Source organism: Lichenostomus cassidix, chromosome 1Ab, assembly GCF_008360975.1.
Source record: "Lichenostomus cassidix isolate B80296 chromosome 1Ab, HeHo_3.0, whole genome shotgun sequence".
Classification (NCBI taxonomy): domain Eukaryota; kingdom Metazoa; phylum Chordata; class Aves; order Passeriformes; family Meliphagidae; genus Lichenostomus; species Lichenostomus cassidix.
Genome location: NC_139481.1, coordinates 5,897,677 through 5,915,060, shown reverse-complemented (window position 1 = coordinate 5,915,060; position 17,384 = coordinate 5,897,677). Strand labels below are relative to the sequence as shown.

Genomic DNA, 17,384 nt, shown 5'->3' with positions numbered 1-17,384 from the left:
GCAGGATTGATGCTTGGATTGGTCCTACAGTCAGGGAGGGAGGGAAGAACATCTCAGCTCTGGATCAAAAAAAAAAGGATGCTCAAGGCACAGCCTGCCATGACAGCTCTACTGCATCAGGAGCTGAAATGCCACCATGGCATGTAAAACTACAGATTTTGTGAAGTTGCCATAATAAGATATGGAACAATTGATGTCTGCAGTGCTCTAGACATTGGAAAAGAGATTCAGCCTCTCCTCAAATCACAAGGAGATCCCAAATCAATATATGTGCATCTGTATGCATCCATAAATATATACAGATATCCATAAATATGTACAGATATCCATAAATATGTACAGATATGTATTCATGCCCACATGCAGACATAGTAGCTAATCATGGGACATGATTTGGCTCCAGAGGTGTTCTGCCAGTCACCTTCTGTGTCCTATGTGAATCAAACAAAAACCAAGATGAAACAAGATGAAGGAGTGGAATAATGAAAAAAAAAGCCCCATGTCTAAACAGAATGAAGCAGTGAAAAAATTTAAAGCACATTTCTTCTCTCTGCAGCCACAAAACTCAGCATGTATTCAAAACTAAATATCACAATCAAACTATTCACAAGCACCAGATCATCACTTGTGTACTAAGCCATCCCACTGAACAGTCATTTTAAAGGATGGGGAAATGAAGACCTCATTATATATACATATTTACCATGTTTTCTCCTTTGAATCATTTTCCAAGAACTAACCTGCCTGCTGTCACAGTGTGTCACTGGTGCTCCAAACCATGTGCCCATGCAAAGGTGAGCAAAGTTAATTCATCATCTGTTTACAAACTGAGTTCATTGCACTTTACAACAACAGTTTCTAAGTAAACTAAGAAATTCACATGAAAGGATGATGATGATGATGGCATTGACACAACCGGAAATAATCCTAGGAAGTTTAACTTGAAGGAAAGGAACATTTCTAAACCAAACAATCAAGGGGTTCAGGGTCATGACAACATGCATGTGTGTCTTTTGGCAGCAGTACACAACCCTTCATTCCTGAACTATTTTTACCTTACATTTCTCCAAATGATCATGTTAGTGGGTTCATTTTTCAAAATAAAAACTGTATTTGTGAGAGAGAGAGACTGAAGAAACAGCTGAGCCCATGAGCTGATCAGACTCCAGGTTTGGGCACAGCTGAATTCCCACTGTTTACTGACAGTCAGCACATCACTGGGGCTGTTCTCTAAAAATCAAGGCAGCAAGAAAGACCTTGCACAAGACACACAAGTGATCCTTTACTTGCAAAAGGTGAAGAACACACACCAGACAGCTCCTGAGGCAGCAGGCTGAGCTGTTTGAAGGCAGTTGTTACATCCCAGCCCTGCTCTGGAGACTCATTACCATCATCAGTCGGTGTAGAGTCATCTAAAGTTAATATGTTGATTTCTGCTGACTGAGGGCCTGACCCAAAATTCACAGAATTACAGGCTGGTTGAGTTCAGAAGGGACCTCTGGAGGGCATCTTCTATCAAATTTGGATAGATCTTTTGATACAGTAATATACAATTTTCTTTCTTCTAGCAAGAGAGCAGAAAGAACAGCCAGTTCACTGATATGTCAGGCATCCTGGATCACTGCTGAACAAAATGCAGAAAATAGGTTCCTTCCTACTTGGTGGTTGCATTTTATTTGTTGAATGCCCAGGTAAGCCTGAAGCCTTATGGGTTTTCCAAAATAAATAAAGATGATGATGATGATGATGATGATGATGAAACAGCTTAGTGTAACAAACAAATTCTACATGTGAAAAGAATAATCAGATCTTATATGGACGAACTAGAAGATGAAAAGAAAGAATAGACAAGCAAAAAGAAAAGAAGCTCAAGCAACTCACTTGTCCTTCAAAAGGGATACAAGGAATTTGTATCACATTGCATTCCTGCTACTTTATTTTTTCTTATTTTTACCACTTCATTATTGTTTGCTGTTAATCCATTACTATTTGTTCCACTGTAGCAGAAAAGCTTCTGATGAGGAAACAGTGATGTTTCCTTACAGAGACTGGAATTGGTGTAGATTGTTGAATTGAAAAATGTCACTCTCCTCCACCTGGCTGGCAGATAGATTTAAGGATTTGGTTTGAATCAACCACTAGTTTCCACTTGTGATAGCCACATGAATCCTGGCAGAGCACTGACTCCAGCAGCCTGGCAAACCTTGACTAGCCAGTACTTCCCTTTGCTTTAGGGCTCACTGAATCCACAGTTTTAGTAAATATTATTACAGATAAATTCTGAGTTATTTGAATTATGTACCAGGTAATGCTTCTTTTCACATTGTTCCATCTTAACATTCTGCTCCTACATTTTTAAAAGCACACTTTAATGATTCTCAAGTACTAATTGAAAAACAAATTTTCAATGCAGAAATTAAAAACAATCTGAAAACAGATTATGTATCATTATCCCACCTGGAAGAATGCTACAAACATCATAATCCTATCTCACTCACAACACAGTAATGAAGTTAAAAATGGTCTTAGTGCTCTTAAAAGGAAACTTCTATCCAAGAGACAACTTCACACAGTTGTGAGAAAAAAACTATCATTCACTCCAGCACAGCTCTGTCTAAATGCTGGCTGAGGTTTCCATGGTTAACCTAAATTAAAATTAATTCCACATTTTTTGGCAGAAGGTCTATAAATTAATTTTCATATTTTCTTCTTCAGCTATAATTAAAAACCTGGTGAAAAGGTTTCGTATGCCTCAAGTCTGAAGGTATATTGCAGCAGACATTTTGGTTTTTAAATGTCTACAACGCTTATGTTAATTGAGACCAAATTAAATGGGAAAGTAGAGTGTCATTACTGCCTTCCTGTGATTATACAGTTAACAATACATATACCCTGTGCCTACAGCAGGCTGTGTGCTAGACTTGGTTGCTTGTTCTAAAAGGAAGAGAATCTACAACACAACTCGTTGAAAAAAACTGCAAAATGAACATGGAATAGAAACTTTTTCTGCACTTAGCATTTAGAATTAGTCCTGAAACTCAGTGACAGTTTGTTAACATACAGTTGCTACAACTGCTACAGAGAGAATAATCTCTCTTTGAAGCATTCTAGGTTAGATAATTCACATTTCACTCTGGTGGATGAAGTACAAATCTCGATTTTGGAAATACGTGTGGGGAGGTGGAGAAAGAAAAGCACAAATGTGGTTTCCTAAGACCTCTTCAAACCCAATGGTCTCACCTGCTTTCCCATCCTCCCAGCCTAAAAGGCTGACACTCTTAAACTGAGAAAAAGGCTTTGGGTTGAAATAATAAGCATGTGGCACATCTGGACTGAAATAAATTAGCCTAGCTTTGTGAACAGCACTGACTCCAAAGTCAGTTCTATAACCACTCATTGGTAAACCATTGGGGAAGGAATTGGTAAAATAAAGCAGGGGGATCTATTTAGCATTTTGAATTCTCCACTAGCAAAGAGAAACCTTCACTTGAAGTGGAGGAGCTTGCTTTGACTAATTTTAAAATATACAAACAGAAGCAACCCTATTAAAAGCCTTAAAATGACATTTATTCAGTCAATGTGATAAGAAAGAATTCTATTACTTGTAAAGTGCTTTTCTGCCTCTCACCTTTCAATCATTATTTGCATACAACCCAAATCACATCTGAATAAATTCCACTGGCCTTCCTTACACACCATCCTGCATTATTTATATTCATGGAGAATTACTGGTGTACAGGATAACCCAACACTTTGCCAAGAGAGCTGACTGCAAATTAAAGAAGAGACAGTTTCCAGTGTGGAAACTCCAGAGGAGAAAAGATCCCCAGGTTAGATGTGAAAGGACCCAGAAACAAAAGGCTGTTTATCTTCAATAAGCAAAAAGCAATGGCTGGAAGGGGGGAGAACAAAGGGGAAAGTGAGAAATAATCAAGGATTGTAGGTGTGTGAGAAGACCACAGAACAAGCAGATGAGTGTCCCCTCAAATGAAAGCTCTCTGATTTCAGGGAGGTGTTATTTGATCAGCAGCTACTACAAGGAGTAGTGGGTACAGTCTACTGTTCACAAATATAAAGAAGAAAAGCACAGGAAAGTTATAGATGGGAAGAAACAGGGCTCCTGCTTGGGGTGGAAGAAGGGAAGAGATGGAAAATGTCTTCAAGTATAGAGAAAATGGGGAAAAGACCCTTGTCACACATAACTTCAGCCTAAGAAGTCTAGAATTAGATTGTCCCTTTCAGGTGTGAGTTCTGGGAGAATGGGGGCAGCTGGTAGCAGCAGTGATTAAGTAAGATATCTGCAGTCACAGGATGAAACTCATGTACCAAAGGAAGCAAGCAAAGGAGACAAGCAGTCTGCAAACACTGTCTGGGTGAGAGAGGATCAGAGGGACAGAGGAGACAGACAGCTGATCAGAGAAGAAATGTTCCCTGAGGGCACATACAGCCCTCCTGAATACATGTGACTCTATCTGAGCATACAAAGGGCCCAGAGGGAAGCGGGGAAGGGATGGGACTGAGGCAGCAGGCAGTGACAGTATTTCCTTGTAAAATGCACAAGAACTGCTAGAACTCTTTACTATCCCTCTGGCCATTCACCCTCATTAGCTGTTCTAACCAGCTCTTGAAAATGAGCTTTCCAAGATGTGTGTGACCAGCAGATTATGTATAATTCCTGCTAACTCCAACTTCCTTCTTTGCTGTTTATTATTTTCAGTGACAGGTATGACTAATACACAATAGCTTGTCCTTGTCCCAAGCAGACTGCTCCTGCCCTGGGAAGTCTAAAAGCCCAAAACAGACCATGTGTGGGAGAAAGCAAATAAGACCATCTTCATGTCACAGATTGAGAAATGAGGAAGAGAGCTAGTAAGTGATTTTCCCAGGATTTCACAGGAAGTCAGTGGCAAAACTGGGTATGGAAACCCTCTCTCTCCAGCATCCATTGGGTGCTTCAGTAACAAGGGCAGTGTGTTTCTTCTAACAACATTCCCTTTCACCCTCAGAGTGTTCTGGTAACAAGAGTCTTTGAATGTATATGTTGAGTGCCTATAGCTTAAAGTCTTATTGAACCATGTTGTGACTTCTCTATTTCCAGCTTCCTTGCAGCCTCTTCTAGTCTGAGCGCAAATCAGCAGTGCCACCAACTTCATCCACAAAGCCAACTTCTGCAAGTACTCACAGTTCTGTTGGTGAAGTTGCTGAAATTATTCACTAAGATTTGCTCGATCATCTCTGGTGAGGAGATCACCACAAACATCTGGCGACCAATATAATACCTGGAAAGAAATAAAGAACCATTTTAGCAGATGGTGACCACGGAGAACCATCTCCTTCCCTAAAATATCTCTTTTTGCTTGAATATACTTGTAGTGAACAAATATCAGAGAAAATATATTCCCTTAGGTAAAGCAGTATTTTCCCCAGCCCTCTCAACTGTTAAATTAAGATGCACAGTCCTGGAATTTAAAGGAAACAGCTTAAAATCTTTTACTGAGTAATCAATACTCAGCCAACATTTTAATGTAAAGGTTTACACACTCTATGCTCACTCTGAATTCTGTACAAAGTGATGTAGTATCACTAAACCAAACTGTGGAGGAGTAAAACATTAGAAACTAACTCAAACAATCATGAAAGATCTACAAAATTGAATTTCCTGCCGTCAGCCACATGAAATGTCTTTTCATGGCACAGCCCTGTCTTTAATGAGTCTTTGAGAAGTTCCCCCAGTGTGACTGCAATAAAAGCACACTTCCACCACTTGTACTAGCACTGGGACTGAGTGCATCTCAGGCTCTGCATTGCCATGTGACATAAAGGCTGTGACAAACCTTACGTTACAGGAATAGGGAGGGAGGGGAAGAAAACAGGGAAAAAAGTTTTACCAAGCCTAAAAGGATTAGTAAAACTTCAGAAGAATGGGTAATAGGGGTATCTCTGCCTGCACCCTCTATCTCCCTGCTCCCATTTTAATGTGACTCCTTCTGGGTCTTCACACCACTGTGAATGCTGCAGAGGTACTGGGACCATCCCAACCCTACAACTTATAGGGTGCAGAGCTCCCTTCTCCAGCACAGTTCCCTCCAAGGCCCACAGGCACAGCAACAAGCACCACCAGCAAGCAGAGGTCACTTGCAGTCCCCACCTCAGTTGGTTGCCAGAAAGACTATTCAGGCAGCACTGTCTTTTCTCCACCAGGAGAGAGGAAGAAGAGGTTGGAGGAGAGGGGAGGAAGAGGTTGGAGGCAGGCACAGGAGGGGCAGGCAGCTCACAGCAGAACACCAGAGCAACAGCACTGCAATACCATGGTGATATCTGTGCCTAATCGTTTTGCTATGATATAGCTGAGTATTGATATATTGCTTATCACCTGTCTACACTGCAGCAGCTGAATAGACAAGCAAACCCTGGGCTGAATTAAATATAGTAACTAGAGGTTCCCATGGCAATGAAAGCTGCTGCAGCCTGATTTCTTCAAGGGCAAACAAATCAGACAAATATCTTGATTCCAAAGAGAGGTTTTGCAGTCCAGCTTGACCTCCCTACCACTGAAACTCGAAACAAACAAATGGCAGGGAAGAGCAAGAACATTGTGCTCTACAGGAAGGAAGACATCATCTTTTCTTCCTTGGTGGGTTTCCAGAGGGAACTTTTATTTCCCAAATGCAACTCAAAGGCTCTACTTGAACCTCAGATATGGGTGGTGTGATGTACGGAATTCAAATTTTTTCACCCCTCCCAGTTTGCTCAACCACAGCAAAAGTAGTTCTCTGTTAATTCTCAAACTTTTATACAAATCCTCATAGGTACATACAGAAGAACTTAGGCCTCACTTTAAAGAGGGTTTTGACCACAGACTGTAGCAAAAGAGGACAGTGCCCCACATGCACCTTTTGCTTGTACTCTCTACAGTTTTTCTGGCACCAGAGAGGCAATGCAAGCTCTCAAGGCAAAGATGTGCTGCTCTGAACCCACCCAGAATGAGCAGCCACAAATATTGACCTCTCATGCTCACACCTTGCTTTTCTCTTCTCTTCCTCCCTCCAAGCTTAGCAAGTTCCTTGTCACATGTAATGGTTAGTGACTGCTGGTCCTGCCACAAACAGCTTTTCACAGGGAGGAATTTCCCAACACCAGATCCCAAATCTGAATCAGAAATTGATTATGTCTACCCAGACATCACTCTGACCAGCAAGGGGCACCCCATGACACATCTTGTGTGTGTGAGAGAGACACACTTCTAGTTTATTTCAAACCTGGGAAATTGCAGAGCTGCAGCTCCTGTCCCCTGGGACAACAGGACAGTACTCACAGCAGGAGCCTTTATGTCACAGTGCACTTTGTGCTTGAAAGCACTCAGGACTAAAAATTTGGGACAGGAGCATCTCCTACTCAGGCTGCTTTTATGAGAAAGTGACTCACAAGCCAAGCTTATGCAAACAAATCTATTCATCATCCTCCAACTCAGACCAGTCACCCGAACTCCCAGTTCTGTTTCCACAGCTAAGTTCTTTCTTTTTTTATTTACTCTTCTCTAACTTTCTAACTATAGGTACCTGCTTTTATTTTCTTTATCCAGTCATAAATTAGGGCAGAGAAGGAGAAGAAGGGGAAAAAATCCCCTGCAACTAAATAATTGAAAATGCTAGGGGAAAAAGACAAAAACAAACTTCAATTACTTTTTAAGCGAAGTTCTGCCTTTTTTCAACAAATAACTGCTATAAAGCACATACATTATTGGATCCCAAACAGCAAAAGCTCTTCTCCTGCATTCTTTCCATTCTCCTACTCTCTCTAGATAATCTTTCTAACCTTTTCTTGGCCACAAAAAGATGAGGTTGTGTGTGGACATACTCTGGAAGTCAAAATCCATAGATTAGCAGCATGACTTCCATGGTTTTCCCCTGAAGTCAAGGAAAAAGGACAAGTAGAACTAAGCACAAAACAAGATCACCTGAGCCATTTCATTTAGCAAACACAGGTTTGCAACCTGAAAAGCCACCAGAAAGATGCTTAACTGGGTTTTAATATATTTTAAATCCTTTGCAGGATCAAGGCCTCAGTCACAAAACAAGAGGTTATCTCACAACTAGGTGTTTTGGGCTTTTTCACTTGTTTTGAAATAGCAAGTAAAAGATAAAATCCCCCTGAACAATAATCTATTCTTCCCAAGTAAATAACATATTCACCCCAGCCTTGTCACTTCATTTTGATTCTGTATTACTAGATGAGGATATCACTAGTCTCACATAGACTTAGATTTATTATTGAACAAAACCTGATATTCTTGTCAGATTTTAATAAATAAGAGTTTGAGAAAAACAAAAGCCTCTGGGCAAGTGCATTGCAAATGGATTCATGAATAATTTAGGACAGCACTTTTTATTAACTTTTCCTAGGTTAATCTTTTCACAGAGCTCATTCACACACAGAAGTCATACCTTTAGCCACAGTACCACTACACTGCTTGACCCAACACTTTGTAGTATTTTCATGTAGGGAATTCAGGGTGTAAAGCAAATATTTGGGACTACCTAGCCCACTCCTGCAGAGAAGCAAGAATTCATGCAGGTAGCATGGCACCCTTGGGGTGAGGGACCTCTGTCCACATGGAAATTGGTTATACACTGCCATAGCAGCAAAAATAAATGCCATGACCCATGCATGGGGGCAATTTTCCTGTGTAGATGAGGCATCAGTTAATTAAGTTATGCTGTTGGGGCAGCATCTATCATACTTCTGTTTAAACCACAATCCTCCAGAATAGAGACAAAAATTCACATTTTAGGTCAGTAGCTTTAGCACCACTGGAAGGTGAGACAGGAAAGAGAGCAGGTGAAATAGTGGATGAGGAGCCACTGCCTCAGCAGGCTGCTGGTGCAGAAGCCCTGTGCTGCATCATCCCCAGGATGGCCAGGAAAAAGGGTTTCACCAGTGCTCAGCAGAGGGCATGGATCTATTCCCAGAAGTTGTGGGCAAAGCAAAGATTGCCAAAGGGCTCGCAGGTCAAGGAGGTGGTTATGTTACAGGGTACTGAACAAAATAAACTAAACTTCATCTCAAGTGTTTTAATAACTGAAGGGGCTGCAAACACCCACCACACCCAGCTGCAGCAGCTCCATTCCTGAGAGCAGACCAGCACCACTCCTAAGATAATTAATGAAAAGGACAGAGACGACTGCCTTGTGCTCAGGGCTCATCCAGGATGTTGTGAGCCTCCTTACAATGATTTAGTCATTTAGTAAATGCATCTTTTTGTTCATCTACAGGAATAAACAGCAATCCAGCAATCATTCCTGCAGTTTTTTTCATGCACCACTGTTTTCTGCAGGGATGTGGCACAGGGGACTCAACCCACCCCCAGTGCCTGCCAAGGCCACAGCCACAGAAGATACATGGAGAACACAGAACCCCTGGAAAGAAGAGATGGTCCAAGTCCAGCTCTGAGCTGCAGTAGGAGCAATGAGACAAGAGGCACACAGGACTGCCCAGTCCCTCCTGCAACACTTGAGCATGTCACCTTCCTTCCCAGCGTTTGCCAGAATGCACATTTCTGTTCTCAGATGACACATGGGATCAACCAGCTACTTTTCATTTGAAAGACCAATTTGGCATTATCCTTTCCAAGCTCCCAAGATCACCCTGGCCACACTGCAGGGTCAGCTGCTGCCCAGAGCATCTCCCAAGCCCTGAGCCATGGATTCTCTCTGAGCAGAGCTCTCAGCAATTGCACAGGGAAAGCTGGAGAGCACACCCAGTGCCTTATGGCAAAGGGCCACATGGTTTTGTGTAATATCCATGTGGGAAACACCTGCAAGCCTTTCACCTTGTTTACAGTGCTGCTGTCAAGGCACAGGAGACTTTGATCTCCCTATCTATTATCAGTGCCATGCATTGCAAACACATTAATCATAAAACATATATGTGCTTTTAGGCAATGAGCAAGGCTTTGTTTTCTACACTGCAGTCTGGTTAAGTACACAAAGATCATCTGGAGAGCCATATGAAAATAGAATATTTCATTATGTCTATTTTTTTCAGGGAAGAGCAAAGAACAAAGCAAAAAGAAAGCCAGTGAGGTGAAGGAGAGGTGTGCAAAGACACAGAGATACAGTGGGAAAAGGCTAATTTTCCTAGGAGACCTTTCCTGAAAAAAAGTTTCTTGATCACTCTGCCTCTTTTATTTGGAGACACCTTTTCACTGCAGACAGAGAAACATGAAAATGGATAGCAAAATGTTTGTATAAAATAGGCCTGAAGCCCAGTGTTACTTACTTAATTACTTCAGAGGTCAGCAAATTGATTTGTCATAGCACTGTCCCCTTTCAGTGCTCACAGGCAAGTCAGATGTGGTAGGACTAAGAAATACATAATGAACAGCTGCAAAACCCAAACACAATCTTCACAGAAAGGGTTGTTTTGGGCTGAGAGGAAAGGAAAGGAGTGAGACAAACTCATCAAGTACCATGAGTGCCATTATTATTTATGTTATATTAGCAGCTAAAGGTCTCCAAGATCCCCATGCCCTAACTTGACAGGAGATATTCATAAGCAGAAATCTTATTCTAGGCCTGTGGAGCCTACAACTTAAATAACCTGGAGTGACAGCGGGGAAAACAAATAACATCTTCCATTTTCCTCTGAGGGACTGAGGGACAGGCAGGTATAGAGAAGACAGGAATTGCCAGCAATCTCCTTTTTCTGTTGACACCTGGGAGAACAGAGCTTCTCAGCTGCTGGGCACACCTGGAATCCCATGCCAGGAAGGTTGGGAACTAACTCCTGTGCCACTTGTTCTGCATCCTAAGCCGTGACTATAGCTGGCAGGATGCTTCCCTGGACTGTTTTAATAATGCACTCACAAGCTGAGTATCTCCGATTAGAGAGCCATGAAACACTTCGAAAAACATTGAAAAACATGAAACACTTAGAAAAAGAATTAGAGAAACATTAACACTTAGGAAAAAAAAAAAAACCAAAAAACCCAAAACCTCCCCAAAACCACAACACCCTAGAAACAGGTGAAATTACTGCACATAAAAGTGAAGCCCTGGTAGCACTGACAAGTCTCAGGCACAGAGAAAAGTTTCAAAGCACAGCTCTGCCAACACACACACACACACCTCACCCAGAGACTAATCCAACCCATTGTGTAAATTCATTAAAAAATAGACATGGCCACAGTGATTTCTATTTAAGAATAAATTGTTCCTCATTTCCTTTTTTTCAATGAGCTACATTTCTTTTCACGTAGTGAAAGCTTTAAAATAAGCACATAGAACTATTAATTTAATTCCTGGCTGTATTAAAAATATCACGTAACGTAAGATGCTCTGTAGGGCTGTCCATGCATCCAACTCTTTGTCCACACAGCCAGGATTAAAAATTCTATCTTCTACATACCAAGAACCTCTGCGCTATCTCAAACTCACACCTTGCCAAAAGGCCTCTGCTTTCTGACATGCTTAAGGAAGTATCAAAAAAAGGAAGAAAATTCTGGGATTATTTATATTCTCCCCACCACTAAGAGCAAGGCTATTTTTAAAGGAGCTCCTCCCTCGTCAGGTGCAGTTAGACTTGTGGTATGAAAGTGATGTATTTAGGGTTGAGAATAAGGAGAAGGAGGGCTGATTGAGGCCATTACAAGGTACAGAGCTGGTAGAGTTTTTCAACTAACTTATACCAGGGTGCAAATGAAATCTGTTTCTGAGCATCTCTAGCCCCAAGGTTTAACAACTTGACGGTGTCACACACATTTACTGATCCCTTCCCCCTTCCAAGTGAGCAGTGCAGGAGACACAGCCTCTGCATGGCTGTGTTAATTCATTCATGAAATGAAGTAGATGACATTTACCCACATATAAGAAATGACAGAGATTAAATTAAGCTCACAAAGTGCCATGAAGAGGAAAAAAAAATATCCACCTCTGAATTATACAAGCATATTCGGCAATCTACATACATTTGGGTTTTGGAGGCAATCTGAGCCCAGACCCAACTGCAAGCACAAAAAATCATGCCCAGGTAAAGGGCTTGGGGAGAGAAGCAGCAAAAGGGATGGACAGGGATAATGGAATTGCTTCTTTGCTCTGCTCTGCTCAAGCATATTCAGCAATCTACATCCATGTGGTTTTTGGAGGCAATCTGAGCCCAGACCCAAGCACAAGCACTAAACTCATGCCCACGTTCAGGGCTTGGGGAGAGAAGCAGCAAAAGGGATGGACAGGGATAACAGAGTTGTTTCTTCTCTCTGCCCAGGGGTGGTGGGCTGTGCTCCTCCCCAGCCTCCTGGCAGGGCTGGCAGGGGTTATTTTTATCCTGCCAACTGGGCTGGGATGATTGCCGCCACCACTGCAGCTCCGCGCGCTCGCATCACACCGCTAGCGCTGATTAGCTACATCAGTATTCCACTTCATTAATGCCAGATGAAAGCTGTAAATAGGCTACTGCTTTTCCAGGATGCTCCTGGAAATGAGGAGTGCTGTGATGTTAACAAGGAATCAGCCACTCCTGCCGGGTGGGTGTGTGGGGCTGTTGTGACCAAGTGACGCTGAATGTCCTCGTAGCTCTTCACCTCAGTGAGAGTGCCAGGAGAATGTTTCTAAATCTTTTCCCATGGTGTTTCCCACCAAGCTGGGGCTGTGTTAGTCTGTGTTTTGTTACTCGTGTTTAGACTGTGGTATTTTCACCAGGGCTTGTTTTGTCTGGGCTCGCTAAAGCGCGCCATGCCTGACTGACCTCGTGTGATGCTGCAGCAGGCGTTTCCTGCGCCTTTCAGCAGATTTCTGTGCCTGCCCTTTCTGGGGCTTTTCGAGATGCAGCATGAGAACAGCCTCATCTCTTGCTCTTTGCACCTAATTCATGACTAAAGTTCTCCTTTGCCATACCCTGAGGGGAAAAAACCATCAGGTTGCTATTTCCAGAACACTGGATTATTATTTCTAGGGAAGGCTACCTCTGGAAGGTAGCAAACTTTCTGTGTCTCCAAACTTTACTTGCTACCATGAACACAGTGCTCATTTGTACAGATTTGTATGAGTCTATTATTTATATTCAACAGTACTACCTATTTTTACCAGCAGGGTGAAAAAAAAAAATTACAAGATGGCTGAGTAGGATAAGCAGACAAAGTTACTTGGTCTAAACAAGGGTAACCCTTTATCCATATTTTCTTTTCCCCACATAAGGAAGGGATAGGCATCTGCTGAATGCTTATCCTGATTCCTAGTTAGGAGCTCTTTGACAGACAGGTAAGCAATTTCTGGGAAACAACAGGCAGCATTGCCCTGGCAGGGCTAAAGCCATTCCATACAAGATAAATGGAGACAGAGCAGTGCATTTGTAGAAGATGGGGGATGTGACTGTGATGCTACATCAAATAATATGGCTGAGAGAACATGTAGATGAGGAGAATGCAGTGCAGGGCTGGCAAAGTGTGGGGCACCTCTTTGAACACTCCATGAAGCCAAGGAGGATCCTTGGTGGCCCAGAAAGCAGGAGAGCATGTGTGTGTCACAGTGCAGGATGCAAGAAAAATTTTGGGACAGGAGAGAAAAGGAGGAGAGCATATGTGCGACCATACGGAGCAAATGAAAAGGGAAGGTGGTCAAAGGATTTAAATATAATTTGTGATACTACAACATCACAGGATGCAGCAGGTGATAAAGCAGGTTGGCTATAATAAAAGCACAAGTGTAATAAAGTTTATAGTTACACACCCATCACTAAATTTCACATAAGCAAACATTTCAGGGCGACTAAAACAAAACCTGTGAGATCTGACTTCTGCTTCTCCTAAAGCATTTCTGACCATGATAAAATTGAGGTTTGTGTTACTTTTCCTCCCTGAGACCTGACATCAGGGTACACAGAAAAGCCTTCCATAACTCTGCCTTTCTGCAGCCTTCATCTCATGTGTGCTTTACTTATCATGGCCAGAGCTCAAGTGTGACTGGAGCTCTTCACTTCTCCACTTTTGCTTAGCCATTTTAGCCCTGAAGGGAAGAAAAGGCTTTCAGAACTCACCCAGTATCCCTATCTGCTGAAAAGTCATGTCTTCATACATATCTTCAAAAGCAGCATTCAGAACTCAGACATTCAAAATCAGTAGGCTGTTTCTGTTTGTTTGAATTCTGCACTTTATCTTTCATTTCTTTATAGGCAAGACAGCTCATCTGCCTCCTGTAAATAGGATCAGCGGTGGTGGACGAAACAATATTTTATTTTTGAATGTATCTGAAATAAACATGTACATAATTTTCTTTCAGCCTACTCCTTCTTGCTGGCATTTTGATCTTAAATCAATGAGAGAGTTACATTATATTGCACACCATCCCTCTTAATACCTTTGCTCTGCTTATGTTAATGCAGATGCATGCATTTCTGAAATACTATCATAATATTAGAATATTTTAATTCTTCAATAATAGATAGGACTCAATAGACTGGGGGTTTGGGGTTTTTTTGCATCATAAACATGGCATGAAGGAATGAGTAAGCCAAATTGAATTTTCTGTAACTACACATGCAATAGACTGTTTTGTAGGATAAGAAGTGACACCTTGACTTGGTCGAGGTCACTAACCTGACAATATCTGAAGTTTAAGCAACTGAAATCAGGGTTTCATAGGTGGGAAGCAATGGGCAACCCATTCATTTGGTTTTTGTGCAATAAAGACACAAATCCCAGCCAACAATGGACAGCCCAGCTCAGGGAAGGAAAGGCTTGTCACACTGGCCACGAGGGGGACAGTCACTGGGACTTGCTTTTCTTGCACGATCTGCCTAAAAAATTACATCTAAACAAAGGAAAAAAAGATAGTAACCACCTACTGAGCTCTTGGAAATGTACTTTTTTATGCTACAGCTTACAAAATGCACACAGGAAGGATTAATTTTTTACCTATGGCAGCATGTATTTTTCTATACATTCTTAAGATAAGCAGACACACAAACCCATTTATTTTGTTAATGCATTATTAAATATACACTAATAAAAGTAATTTCCCAATGCTTGATGCATTTATCATGAAACCACTAGCAGAATTCTTCACAATAAAAATGCTAGCAGTACACATGACCAACCTAAATTATCTAGGGAAATGGCTAATATCTGACCATGCAGAAACATTAGAAAGCAGGGCTTTGTTATAGGATAGAAGGAAAAAAAATAGATGTATTTTCTTACAGAAAAAATTGCAATGATAAAATTATTTTTAATAGTACAACGCTACAGCTCCAGGAAATTTTCCCGAATCAATTCCATCTGTGTCGTGCAGGACTTTAAAAACCCATTAAAAATAACCATGATGAATTTCCTAACCTCTTTCAGTGCACCACGCACAAGACAAAGGAAACTGCAATTCAACAGAGAGAGAAAAGAAAGAAAAGAACAGAAAAACCTGATAGCTTGTGTATCAGCAGTTACATCCTCACTCCCAACAAGGAGCAAATCTGCACCACAAAGGACAAGAAGAGCAGGACTGATGGGTCCAGCTGACAGTGGCACTCCAAAGTAATGAGTTCCAGGAAAATCTGCTGTTATAAATGGACAAAGGCTGAGAGGTGGTTGAGTCATGGCTTTCATAACATGGCAAATTATTGCAGCCTAAAAATGAATGTACCAAACCCCAGGGTGTATATGGCTCTGGTCAGGCAGCGATGGGAATTACATCCTGCAAACAGCTAATGTGCTCACCTGGTTTAAATTATTAAACCTCACTGAAATCAGTCATATTGCTTGGTTAGAGAGCACAGGATTGCCATGGACCTGCCTCATTTTTGAGTCCATGTTACCATTCAACACTGCCTTTCTGTGTTGCTCCCCAAACCCTCTGGATCTCTGGAGTTTGCTGGAGCAGTTTCCTAGAGCCCTTGCCTCCTTAACAGTTGATTGTACACAAAACACCAGTGGTCATACTTAAATTTCTGAGAAAATTTAGTTTAAAAATGGCATTTTTAATTGCTCAGAGTCCACTTAGAAAAGAGGAAAAAAACAGTAGTTTTGAAGACAGACCCATGTAAATAATATACGCTCTAAATAATTCTTCTAATATTCCTTCTAAATATAAAGATATTGGGGCAAATTCAAACAACTTGATCCTCATGCAATGACAGAGGTATAGCAGAGATACAATCCACTGAATCTATTCCTAACCCCTATAAACAAAGAAAAAAATAAAAAGCAAAAATACAAGCACAACTGTAGGATGAACCATCATTGAAGTAAATATATTGATCTATCAAAAATGATTGAAGACTGACAATAAAAGGGTTATAAATTCTTCGAAGAAAGAGAAAGCAAAAAAACCAAAAAAACCCACAAAACCATCATCCCACTGAAAAACTCCCACCTACATTCACAGGGAAAAATAGACTGGAACAATAAAACACAATGGCAGTGCCTGTACATCTTTGATAGCTGCCCCTCCCAAGAGCTGGAACAATCCTGCTATAAACCAAGCAAATGAAAATGTAAATGCATGAGCAATCGGCTGGGGGATTCAGATGCTTCGTGTCCTGTAGGCAAAGAAGGAAGAGGGAAAAGGTAGGAAAGCACAGGAAGGCACCAGTTTTAGTTTCTGCAATTATTGATTATGCTCTTCTCACCTGGAGCCTTTTAAATCCAGCAGAAACCTGATGTTATATATGCAATGCTGCCTGCATGGCAGGGCTAGCACTGTTTAGCTAATTCAAATCTTAATCTTCCCATATTCAAATATACTTCTGTATTTCAAAAATAAAAATTTAAATTATTTTAACGGAATTTAATATTTAAAAACTAATGCCTTTCCATGTGATGTTACATTACCATCTGACCTACTTTAACACTTGTCTCAGTACTGCACTTGGAGACCTACTTTCTCTTTCTCCTGCCCCAAACATAGCTTATTTCCTACTGCCCTAAATGGACAGCCAGTGAACATATAAAATTGTTACCAAAGCAGCCTAACATTTTACTTTGGCCCTTCACACAGAGTATTTAATAAGATGTTCCATACAATAAAAGGTCCTGAAGAACCAAGATCTTCTCATAATGTCACTTTGAAAGTCTCTGCAGCAATTCCCAGTGTCCTTGCCAAGACCCTTTTTCAATAAAATAGATTCCAGCATTGACAGAAAAGCTTGGATTATTGCTGAGTGATAAAATGTCTGCTGCTAGACCTTACAGAGTCAGAACATTGCTCCCAACTCACTCCTTTTTCTGTAAACTACTTCAAGAGGTCTGGGTATGTCTTAAAATTCGCTTTACAAAATCTAATTTTATTCAGTAGGTACCATCATCCAAAAATTGAAGTTATATAACATGAGAGAGACCTAAAAACATTGGGTCAAGATCCTCAAACAGTCACGATTCTGTGCCTGTAGTAGAGCTACACTGA

The 17,384-nt window shown here is 41.2% G+C and overlaps 1 protein-coding gene across 2 annotated transcripts in view; it reads right to left on the bottom strand.

The window, feature by feature from the left end:
- TBXAS1 (thromboxane A synthase 1) overlaps nucleotides 1-17,384 on the bottom strand; it is a 208,990-nt gene that overhangs the window by 113,000 nt on the left and 78,606 nt on the right. For both annotated transcript variants that reach the window (XM_085049584.1, XM_085049585.1), the window contains exon 4: nucleotides 5,183-5,279. In XM_085049584.1, the coding sequence (XP_084905710.1) occupies nucleotides 5,183-5,279 (97 nt within the window). The remainder of the gene's footprint in view (nucleotides 1-5,182; nucleotides 5,280-17,384) is intronic.